This window comes from Sphaerodactylus townsendi, linkage group LG02 (assembly GCF_021028975.2).
Source record: "Sphaerodactylus townsendi isolate TG3544 linkage group LG02, MPM_Stown_v2.3, whole genome shotgun sequence".
Lineage (NCBI taxonomy): Eukaryota > Metazoa > Chordata > Lepidosauria > Squamata > Sphaerodactylidae > Sphaerodactylus > Sphaerodactylus townsendi.
The window spans coordinates 75,783,520-75,796,069 of record NC_059426.1 but is presented as its reverse complement, the minus strand read 5'-3'; the positions used below and the strand labels follow the sequence as shown (position 1 = coordinate 75,796,069).

The 12,550-nt window shown below is 42.6% G+C and overlaps 1 protein-coding gene across 1 annotated transcript in view; it reads right to left on the bottom strand.

Annotated features, from left to right (window-relative positions):
• TESMIN (testis expressed metallothionein like protein) overlaps positions 1-9,603 on the bottom strand; it is a 29,691-nt gene extending 20,088 nt beyond the window's left edge. The window contains exons 1-3 of the mRNA XM_048484559.1: positions 9,321-9,603; positions 3,092-3,150; positions 1,923-2,084 (exon numbers count right to left, since the gene is read on the bottom strand). Coding sequence (XP_048340516.1) covers positions 1,923-2,084; positions 3,092-3,150; positions 9,321-9,603 — 504 coding nt within the window. The remainder of the gene's footprint in view (positions 1-1,922; positions 2,085-3,091; positions 3,151-9,320) is intronic.
• Between the last annotated feature and the right edge of the window lie 2,947 nt (positions 9,604-12,550).

Below are 12,550 nucleotides of genomic sequence, written 5' to 3'. Positions count from 1 at the left end.
GGGGAAGCCCGGGAGCGTGTCAGAAATGATGCGTGCTGGGAGTAGCGCGCAGCAACCTTTGGTCGAGGTAAGTGGGGAAACAACCAAAATTACAGATAAACCAGTTCTGCAATACCCTTAGATGTAACCTAGCAAAAGGAAGGACTGCAGTAGTAGATGTGATGAAACCTAGCAACTTCTGAACATACAATGCCTTCTGACATCTTTTTCTCTGAAATTTACCGACTAAGGCTACAATAGTCCGAGTCCTCTGGACTGGCAAGGATACCCTGGCCACTGATGCATCCAGCAGGGCTTCAATGAACTCTATAGATTGTTATGCAGTCAATTTTGACTTGTCAGAGTTAATGAAGAGACCTAACATATGCAAAGTAGCACACACCAAACAGTGTTGTCCTTCCATCCACAGAATCCCATATGATAAGCCAGTCATCTAAGTAGGGGAACACTTGACAACCCATGGTAGCTCACTGCCATACATTTTGTGAACACATATGGTACAGTGGCCAGGCTGAAAGGAAGGACTCTGAACTTGGATCAGCAATCCCCCACTTAAACTGGAAGAAACGCCTGCAGTAGACACGTGAAAATGTGAGATCTATAGTTGCATCTGAGATCTATAGTTGCAAACCATGAATGGTTATATAACAGAGGTATGACATCTGATAATGACAACATCCTAAATTTCCTCACCCTCAGGCGTCTATTCAAACTGCATAGGTTCAATATAGGACACTTCCCCCAAGATTTTTTTTATTTATGAGAAAAATTTGGAGAATAGTCCAGTATGCCACTGGGCAGGGGATACTTCTGCTACCACCCCTTTGTCCGACAGGGCCTGCAGCTCCTCAACCAATAGAAGGGGAGGTGCTGCAGAGATAAGCTCTGATTCCCCATGCAAAGGAATAGAACACAAACATAACCATGTTTTATTATGGATAAACCCAAACATCTATTGTGATCAACTCCCATTCCCATGAGAACTCAGATAAGTGGTCACCAAACTGCTGCCTCCCTAGTCACAAGGTCTTTCTCTGCTTCGGTTGAGCAGCATGAGGGGAACATAATTGCCTCTTTCCCTTATTGGCAAAATGTTTTAGAACCCCTAGCCTAAAAGAACCCCTTAGAAAAGAAGGCCTAAAAGAACCCCTTAGAAAAGAAGGCTTGTTATGTGGTTGCCCTCCCTCCTCCAATAATAAGGAGCATGCCTGGGAAAATACTAGGATTGTAAGTTTGGGATGATTGAGATGTGATTCCCTTGCCTACAGTGTTAGGGTTTTTTTTGCAATTCTGTAATACACCATCTGTTTGTTCGTGAAACAGATTCTTCCCATCAAAACGCATGTCCTCTAGCTTAGTTTTGATATCATTTGCTAAATCAGAAGCTCTCAACCAGGAATGTCATCTACAGAAACTGACAACATCCTGTAGTCATGATGGTGAAAAGAGAACTGAGGGGAGCTCTCCCGCCTATACCCTGTGACCGTTGGGTGGGAATTTTCCCACACATCAGAGGGGGGGGAGGGGGAGGGAGTACTCAGGAATGTTTCTGGAAAATTCTTTAAAGGTCTGCACATGCACAGACCCATGTGTGTCTGCACAGAAGGCTGCAAAGAGTAACCTGTAATGACTTGCAGCAAGCACTTTCCCCAATTATTCCCTCTTTCTCTTTTTTGAAAGCCCCCCCTCCCCTTTCCACTTATTCTCTCCTAAGGAATTTCCAAACTTTCAGCTGGGACCCCTATCTCCTTCCTGCTTAACAGTCAACCAACTTTTATCTGTCCCTCTGTCTTAACCTTTTCCTCCCCCAGCAGCCTCTATTAGGAAAACTATGGTCCTATTGGTATGCCAGCTACTGGACCAAGACCACTTGCATGGCAGGGAATCCTCAAAGACTGTCAGGAAAAAGTAGTGAGTATTACCACTTGAGAACTGGAATAATTTCTGTGTGAACAGCTGGGTTCCTCCATTGCATTCTGTGAAGCAGGTAAATTGTGTCTGGATTCACCACAGTTTGTACTTTGACCCACTAATTCATCTGAATTATTAGCCATAATGCTGACAACTGCTTCTCTCACCTCTGCCTGAAATACATGCAATTTCATAATTTAAAAGCACACATTCTATTGCAATGTTTAAAAAATGAGATTTTTTTTAAAAATCTAAATTTTATAAATAAAAAATTTGACAGCAACCATTATGCTCAAGTAATAGGTAGAATGGGTAATGCAAATTGTTACAGCTCAATTTTGTTTCATGATGATTCTAAACAATAAAAATAAAATACAGCAATCTGAAAGACATGTATGCTGTTGAATTGCACCAGTTAGATAAAAGTGATAACAAATTACAGAAATGATATGAATTACTAATGCCTTTCAGCTATATTAATCCTAAAGATGTAATGATTTTTAAGATTTTCCCCGAGTCTAAGGAGCAGCATTAATTCGTAAGAATGTAAGAGCCCTTCTAGTTGCAAGCCAGGGGTCATCTAGTCCAGCATCCTGTTTTCAATAGTGGCTAGTCAGAAAGATACAAACACAAGCAATGAAGGCAACTGCATTTCTTATTTTTGGTTTGCCTCTACATGTTCTGTTTAACTAACATGGCTAGTGGTAGCCATATATATTTATATCTTCTATAAAAGTATCAAATACTACCTAAGTAAATGGCCAGCCATTACCACATCTTTTGGCAGCAAATTTTGTTAATTTACTATGCGTTGTGTGAATTAAGGACAATGCATAAGGTTCTTTGCTCTGAATCTACTGTTAATAAATTTCATTTCAAGGTCATATTCATATAGTTTATCAGGGAAACGATAGTATGTCTCTAGTACAACATGACTTTATACCCCTATTTATTTGTTTTTAAATGGCTGGATCCTGGTTTTCCCAAAGCAGTTTAAAAACCAACATCATACATGCAAATTATAAAATCATTAAGCAACATAATCTAAACCCTCCCTGGGACTATCACCAGTCAACAACAGCAGGAACATCATTACACAGACTTTATAATAAAAAAAAAATTCTGAGACACAAAAATATAAATATCAATAAAACAGCAAAAAGACAAATAGCATACTTACAATTTCATCACAGAAAGCATCAGTATCTTGAGGTAAAGTGCTGATACCATTACAAGACTCTATAATACAAAAAAAAAAGAATGGAAGAAAAAGTATGCAGACAATGTTAGGTCTCTCCTTAGTTTAAATTAAATCTATTGAGTTCAGAAACAATTGAACAAACAGAAAATGCTGCCTTCTTTAGAAACTGAGTACCATATATACTCGTGTATAAGCCGACCCGTGTATAAGCCGAGGCACCTAATTTTACTGCCCAAACCTGGGAAAACTTATTGACTCTATAATTTTACTGCCCAAACCTGGGAAAACTTATTGACTCGATAAGCCCAGGGTGGGAAGCCGAGGGTGGAAGCCAGGAGGCAGAGGGAGCTCCTTATTTGGGCAGTGATATCAGGGGGAGTCACTGCCCAAATAAGGAGCTCCCTCTGCCTGCCAGCTGGGTTTGACAAAGCCCAGCTAGCCAGCAGGCAGAGGGAGCTCCTTATTTGGGCAGTGACATCAGGGGGAGTCACTGCCCAAATAAGGAGCTCCCTCTGGCTAGCTGGGCTTTGTCAAACCCAGCCAGCAGGCAGAGGGCATTCCTTATTTGGGCAGTGACTCCCCCTGATGTCACTGCCCAAATAAGGAGCTCCCTCTGCCTCCCTGGGTTTGACCAAGCCCAGCCAGCCAGGGTGCCTCGGAGTTCCCCCTTCACCCTCCCAGGAGGGCAGCAACAAGCAGCTTCCAGGTGGCAGAAAGGTTGTCCCGGCCCCACCCTCAGCCTCCTTGTGATGGATAGAAAATGGTAACTGGCGTAAGCCGAGGGGGCTTTTCTCAGCCTTTAAACAGGGCTGAAAAACTCGGCTTATACGCGAGTATATATGGTATATTACACCAGACTTATTCAGAAATACTGGAGAGGGAGGGAAAACTGGCACTGTTGTTTGAGCCCATCTCCTCTTACTGAAATCTAAACTTTCCTGACAAAAGCATTTCACTGGGGAACTTTTTTTATAGTAAACTTAATCTCACCTTGACAGTATCTAAATAAAAAGTTTTTCAAATATTAATTTTAAAGGAAAACCATAAATATGTGATATCTAGCAAAGAAACATTCATTTTATTTTACAGAAATTCACAAAGGCATTGTTCAAAGCGGTTATTGTGGATCTGAGTAACTCCTTGCATGCAACAAATGGCATCAAATATGTATATACAGCTTCATTTGCATCAGTGTACCACTTCTACCCAGTTCAATGAAAGTCACAGTGTTACTTTTATGTTATTTGCATGTATTTACTTTTATAAGCAAGGGGCCGTGGACTTACCTGGGTCTTATTTGCAGGCTCACAGGTGTGCGCAGTGGTGGGATTCAAATAATTTAACAACCGGTTCCGGTGGTGGGATTCAAATAATTTTACAATTGGTTGTTTACAATCACCATTTTAACAACCGTTTCTGCCGAACCTGCTGATCCCACCACTGGGTGTGGGGGAGGAAAGGTGACCCTCTCATGTCAAGCGGGCTTGTTTCACATGTCGGCATAACAGTCAGGGAGGCCACAGTGCAGGCTTAGGCTGCCTGGGCCTGTCCCCTGGTTTGACCTTTTTCCTGGCTGGGCAACTTTCTTCTCCCTGGCCAGGTGACCTACTTCCCCCTAGCTGGGCCAATCAGGCTCTGCCGGGGGTTGGACATGAGGAAGGGGACCTTATGGGGAGGGGCTCCTTCCACATCCTTCCTGGCTGTGTTTATGCTGCTACTGCTCCACAGAAGCTTCAGTCAGCCTAGTTGTTTTTTCTCACCCTGTCCTCCTTTTGCTTTGTTGTATCTGCTTTGTTGCACTTTAATTATTTGCTAGGTTCCTTTCATATCACAACTATGTGGTATTAGCATGGAGTCAGATTCAAGGGGGGGAGGGAAAGGCCTGCATGCCCCTTCCCCTCATCTTTGGGGATCCCCTTAAGGGATTTTGGGTGAGTGCTTTGGAGACATGCCCAGCCTGGAGGCTGTCAAAGTGTCCTCACTCCAATGGCTGGGGAACCATATAGTGGCAGGAGCCCTTGTGGAATCCATCTATCTGCCATCCCACTTGATCTCCCCCTCACCCAGCAGGCAGGCTGGGATGAGGCAAACAGACTTAACTGATAGGATGGTCATAATATTCTCCATGGGTGGTCACTCCATGGATGGTCCTTTGTCCTTTAGCTCTGCAGAGCTTCTGGCAAACTTTTACTTTAATCAGTAGAGAAGGGTTTGGTGCTCCATAACAATATGTTATCAGAGTGCAAGTCACAGAAAAATTCCACACACTCTGATTAAAGATAAAAATAAATGTTTATTTAAAAATTGCATGTCAGACAGGAAAGCATGAAGTCAGGGATAGTCTCTAGCTATATAATTGGCTAAGAGAGAGAAGTGTTTCCAAGGAAATTGCCACTGAGAATATCAGAGACAGACAAGAAGCAACAAATAGGCCTTTTATGCACTTACTGGTTGCAGCACAGCTGTGGGCTTCACAGTGGGGTTTTCCCATGGTTTTCCATTTAAAGGGAAAGTCTCCTGTTGTAGTGTCCTCAGCCATGCTAATCTGATCTACCATTTTGCCCGCCCACCACTTCCTTTCTTTTCCAAGCAACCTCCATCTGGGAGATTGCCTGCTGCCTGTGGCGGAAGGTGCCATTTTTGGTCTATTGATAATTCAATTGTCTATTAAATTTCATTTAATTGTCTATTGAATTACTGATAGTCTAGAAGCATGAAAATAAAAAAGAACATCATGACTGGAACAACTGTTGGGTAGGGCAGGGAGATGGCAGGGTGAAGCAAGAAAACCTAAAGAGCAATGCATCACCCATAACCTTAGCTTTCCCAGTGAAAGTAGAGGTAAAGTTGCACTTTATCACTTCTTGGAAACTGCAGGGATTCTCTATCTGTGACACCGTATGTTCGGGAGCGGGGAAAATGTGTGTACAACTGATAATCTGACCCGAAGGGAATGTATGCTCACTGCAGAGCAGACCACAAATGCATAAATGGCCATAAAGGGATGGAAATTTTTAATAATTTTACTGATTGTAATGAATATTGTTGTTGTGCACAGCCCAGAGCCCCTCGGGGATGGGGCGGTCTACAAATTCAATAAACAAACAAACAAACAAACAAACAAATAAATAAATAAAGGTCCCTAACACTACTGTCCTATACAGCTGACCACTTGCCTGCCCCCTGCAGGATCTTCTTCTCCTACCTTTGTGTGCTATACATAAACAATTCCAACAAGCACCATATCCCATGCTATTGCCAAGGGTTTGCCAACTTTTAGGAGGTGATTTTCTGAGGGAAAGGTTGATTAGTGAAGATGCCTGCCACATGCTTTGTTCCATTCACAGAGGTTTGGATCTTCAATAAGAAAATGCAATAACAGAATCACAGGGTTGAAAGAGGGCTTTACAGGCCTACCTAGGCCTATGCAGGAAATCTAAAACTAGAATATTCACAGCAGATGGCTGTCCAGTCTCTGTATGAAGATCCCCAGTGAGGGAGAGTCCATCCCCTATCTTACACTAGGCAACTATTTTCATAGTCAAACTGTTCTTCCCATGAGGAACTTTTTCACATTATTCAAATAACATTAACCTTCCTGCAACTTAATTCTATCAGATCTAGTCTTGCCCTCTAGAGTTGCACAGAACAAATCCTTGCTGTCTTCTATGTGGCATTTCTTCAGGTATTTAAACAGCACAATCATTTCCCTTCACTTGGCTAAACATACCAGTTTTTCAACTTTTCCTTACAGATTTGTTTTCCAGAACCTCAGCCATCTTTGTTGCCCTCTTTTTCCCACTTTGTCTACATGTTTCTTGAAGTGAACTTCCAGAAATGGACATCCCTTTCATGACTTACTATCTTGACTGGCAAAGTATCACTGATCAGCACTCTTGAAGTATGGCTCTTCTACCAAAAGTGAATACACCTGATCAGCAATCCAATTTTTTAAAAAACTGGGTCGATTCCACACTCACGATAATTGCGTACTCATCACTCCAAATATCCAGGTTTCCAGCAGAGTTACCCACTACACCAGCCCTGAACACGGAGTCATCCAGGTTCTGCCGCTCCCCCCCCCACACACACCCCCCCGCCCAGCACGTGTTATTTTAGAACCTGGAAGGAAGTAGACCTTTTCAAAAAATGCGTGTGCAATCTGGAGTGGTGGGGAAGTTGGGGGGGGGGGGTGAATCCAGATTCGAACTACCCGCCCTTGCAAGTGATGTGGAGCTTCCCACCCAATCAGGATGCAGTGGGCTGTGACGATGTGCGCGCAGCCCTTTTTTTATTTCACGCACCCAAGATCCACGTGGATATGTGGATACACAGCAATGGAGGGACTTTTTAAGGCTTTTACATTTAACGTGCAAAATAACCAGCTTGTGCAGCAGGAAGCGTTCGTGAGACTTGGAGGGACCTACAAACTCTGCACTGAACCATGGCTGCAGGATGCAAAACAAAGGGGGCCCTGGCTTCGGCACATTAATGTGGCGTGAAATGCAGATGGTGGAAGTGGTGATGGGTTGCAATTATTAAAAGCAACAGGAGACTTCCCACTTTGCAAAGGGGGCTTGGGTGAGGAAGGCTCGGGCACCCCCGGATTTGTGCAAAGCAGCAGAGAAGGGAAGGCGGGCAAAGCCGGACAGGCAGGCGGGCTGGCCTGATTAGCATGCAGCAGGGCTGGTGAGCCGAGCTCCCAACTCCTCCTTGCCAATCTGACACTGTTCCAGTATTGATCGCTAGCAACTCCTTGCCCGTGACAGTTTTGACACCTCACAATCAGCTTTCTGCTTTTTCTTTTTCCTAACCCCTTTCCCCAATTCTGATTTAAAAATAAAAAGTTCCAAGAAAAATAAAAAATAAAAGCAACTGGGTTGTTTTGAACCACCAACCTTTCAGTCTGCAGCAGAATGCCCTACTGATTGCACCACAGGAATTTTGGTGGTTAATTGATGGAAAAACACCTTGATTAGGTGTGTTTGAATACAGAATAGAAACAATTTTCTCACCCTGGATTTGTTTGTTCTCTCAAGCAGACACGCACACGTTTTAACAATTAAAATGAAAGTTTAAAAAGGGCTGTGCATGAGAGTCCAAAAAATAGAAGGGCAGAGAACTTTTATTTGATAAAACGTCTGTGTGTCTGCGCAAGAGAATGAGCAAACCCAGGGTGACAAAATTGTTTCTATTCTGCATTCAAACACACCTAATCAAGGCGTTCTATCTACATTCCTGGTTCTATCTACATTCTAATAGTGAGTGGGGAATCGACCCCTGGTTAGTTTAAAAAACCAATTTTTTAAAAAAAATTGTGAGATTAGTCTATCAGAATTTGTTTTTGATAAATCAATGCTGATTTCTACTAATAATTGCATTATACAGAAGCAAACCTGCTCACAGAACATTTTTATCTTGGTCAAAAAAGAGCCAACAAATAATAGAAACAAACACACAAGAATATTTCAATCACTTACCACCAGAGCAAGCTGGTAGGACTTCTGATGGTAGAGAACTATTAATAATTTCTTTAATTTGGTCACAAGACACACAATTTACACCTGCAACTGAAGTTAATGATGGTCTCAGTACCTGGAGAAAGCAAGCATATTATGTGATCTATGTGAGAGATTTAAATTGTTTAAATTCTATTAATTTAAAATTGTTATAATTGTTTTATATTTGTATTATTATGTTGATGTACACCGCCCTGAGCCCTTCGGGGGAGGGCGGTTTAAAAATGAAAAAAAAAATGAAATAAATAAAATATTAACATGACTGAGTAAAGTAATCAAGGAGTCATTATTTCCTTTAGTCAGCTCTATGAATGTCTGCCTTATTAACAGTCAAACTGAAAAAGTTGTTTTCATGTTCATGTTACTTCTCTGTTTCAATCTGAATACATTTATACTAATGTTTTTACTTAGAACAAATATCAAAATTATTAATTTAGGCAATCTTATTGCTATCATTTCAACATTTGTATTGACTGCTTCCTCAAAAGACTTAGTATCAAGAGATAACACAGAATTTCTATGCTGTGTCATTAAGGAAGACAGAAAATGGATATTGTAGAACTGCAATTGCAGCTGAGGTAACAATGCACATGTTGATTCTTCTGAAATAGTTTGTTCTAGTAATCTCTAATGTTTTCCAAAGTCCTCATCACAATCTTGTGACTGCATTTTGACTTCAAGAACTATACTTTCAGTTTCTTTAAGAGTATATGTCAAGTGATCAACTGAAGTTTTGTCCACATTGCTTAAGCAGGTACATTTACCATAGTGGAATCTGTCTACTGGTTTATTAATTAAATCACTCTTCATGTTAAACTTTTCAAAATTAAATACCTTCTGCTGGTTGAATACTTCATTTACAAATCCATTATCCATACTATTTATATGTTTTTCCACATATACAGGCAGACTTTCAATCTGTTTGTGTTTTTTCTCTGTGGAGACATCTAATTGTCCTAGGTCATTTTTCATCCTGGTAGGTGAGTCCACTTCAAAATAAATAATTCAATGAATAATCAAGCAGAATATATCCAACACAAACCCTAGTCCTAAAATATGCTCATTTATCTGTTAGACTACATTCATATGATTGCACACATATATGAATTTGGAATTAAAAAACAACCATTGGTTTATACAAACAATTAAAAAATTAGATTCTTACTCCAGATATAAACTTTCTTAGAAAGACTGGAGAAATATCTAGTGCTTTTTTCACTGTTAACTACTTTGCAAATGCCAGTAGGTAAAGCACTGCTTAAAAAAATACTAGTATAACACTTTACTTTAAGTAATCTGACAATATGCTATTGGTTGTATTTATGTCAAATAGTACTACTATGCCTGCTTACTTATAAAGTGATTGTTACAGACTTGCTAGCCTTTTCTAAGGCCCTTTCCGCACGGGCCATTAACGACGCCCTGGGGATGGCAAAAATGCCGTCCCCAGGGAGCCATTCACACAGGCGGCGCTGCCAAAACGCAGCAGCGCCGACCTGGCTCCCCTCCCCCTCCCCCAGGGCGGCCTCAGGCCGCCTCCAAAAACCTCCCTCCTGAAGGGAGGTTTTTGGAACAACAGCGCATTCCCGGAGGCGTGGTGCAAACGGCACCGCCGGGAATGTGCTGTTTTCCCCGCCCCTCTCCCACTCACCTCATTGCCGTCGTCGCCCTGCTATCCTCCGATGACCCTCCCTAGCTGTCCTCCGACCCCTGGAGGTCAGAGGGCAGCATGGGCGGGTCTACGGAGGCCAGCAAAGTGACGACGGCGACGAGGTGAGTGGGAGAGGGACGGGGAAGAGGCGGCTCCATGCGGAGCCGCCTCTCCTGCGCCGGCCTCTGCGGGGGCCGTTCGCACGCTTCTGTGCGAACAGCCCCCACCCTTGCACTGGCAGAATTCCTGCCGGCACAGGGGCGGCCCAATGGCCATGCAGAAAGGGCCTAAATGTCTGAAGTCCCAAATGATTTATTAGGCTAGAGCAGTAGTGGCGAACCTATGGCACTCAGAGTCCTCTCTGTGGGCACGCACAAACAGAGTGCCCCACACACACATCTAGGATGGCCTGGGCCGCTGGGCTCGATTATTAGCATTAAACCTAAGACCTAGTTTTGGGGAAGCAGTGTAGGTAACCCTGTTAAGTTAAACCCCACTGATTTTCATGTGAAGAACTAAAGCACGATCCTTTACCTGGGAGTAAGCTTGGTTGCTGGCAATGGGGCTTGCTTCTGAGTAAACCCTCCTAGGGTCGTGATTCACCCATTCGAAGAGTTGCAGGGTTGCTTCAAAGCAAAGCCAGTGACTACCACCAAGCTTACTCCCGAGTAACACACACCTTGGAGTCAAACATTTTTTTCTAAACTAAAACCTCAGTATTCAGGTTAAATTGCCATGTTGGCACTTTGTGATAAATAAGTGGCTTTTGGGTTGCAATTTGGGCACTCGGTCTCGAAAAGGTTTGCCACCACTGGGCTAGAGTCTATCTACTCAGCCACACATTTCCATTAGATATAGTGAAATAATCTCTGTCTCGCAGTGATGTAGCACCCAGGGGACAGGGGGACATCTTGCACCAGGCACACACCAGTGCGGGGGTGGGATGTGGCAGGGGCGCAGGGCACACACGTGCCCCAGGCACAGTTCCCCTTTGCTACAGCTCTGCTGTCTTTATTATCCCTGAAGACTTTTGTTTAACAAGAACATTTGCATATTTTATACCAATATAAGCTGGTTAATTTCCCATAGTTTATTATATGAGCAAAAGTTAATAAAACACCCTAACCCTAAATCAACCTTGAGCTGGCTGCATGAAACCGACTCAGGTCATGAGCACAGCTGAGACTGCTGTCTTGAAATATGACTACATTCAATTGAGATTGGTACTATTAGCTCCAATATTAGGCATAAAATCTAGTATGCACCAACAATCTGTTTGGTGTTTGTGTGTGTGTGCGTGTGCAGGTGCAAGTGCAGGTGCACACTCATGTGGGCCTGCCATCAAATTACATCTGACTTATGGCGACCTTATAGGATTTTCAAGGCAGAAGACAGAGGTGGTTTGCCATTGCCTGCCTCCATGTCACAGCCCTGGTATTTCTTGATGGTCTCCCATTCAAATACTTGCCAGGGTCAACCCTGCTTAGGTTCTGAGATATGATTAGATCAGGCTAGCCAAAGCTATCCAGGACAGAGTCCAATAACCTGTACATGTAACAGAAAACAAACATTTAATATAAAATGCAGCGTCCTTTTATATCAGCTTTCTACAATTTTCCAGTCAGTTATTTCTTTGCTTAAAACCATTTCTTTGCTTACAAAGCATCTGCTTAAAACCATTCTATTAATATGAATGTGAGTATCAAACATGAGTTCTGTGGTAATTACTGAATTTGTTACTAAGAAAAGTCTGCTATGATTTTACCTATTTCATCAGCCTATTGCCGTGGTGGCGAACCTTTGGCACTCCAGATGTTATGGACTACAATTCCCATCAGCCCCTGCCAGCATGGTCAATTGGCCATGCTGGCAGGGGCTGATGGGAATTGTAGTCCATAACATCTGGAGTGCCAAAGGTTCGCCACCACTGGCCTATTGCATTGGACTATAAATATATGTAGCTGCTTCATGTGGTACATTGCACATAGTTTAAGGTTTGCCATCTTAGTTTATACAATAAAACTGTGAAGTTACCACATGTTTTTAGGTATCTGTGGATGAGAGGACTTGAGTTTCTAATCCACAGTATAGGAGTGGTGGTTAATTGGGGATTCCCTTCTCAGAGGGGTAGAGGCTAAAGTGTGCTGACCAGACTTGTCATCTCAAGAGGTATATTGTTTACCAGATACATCTATCCAGCCCACAGGCACATGCATCAAGCCCACAGATTATTAAATTGTTATCCATGTGATAACAAATGATACTGCC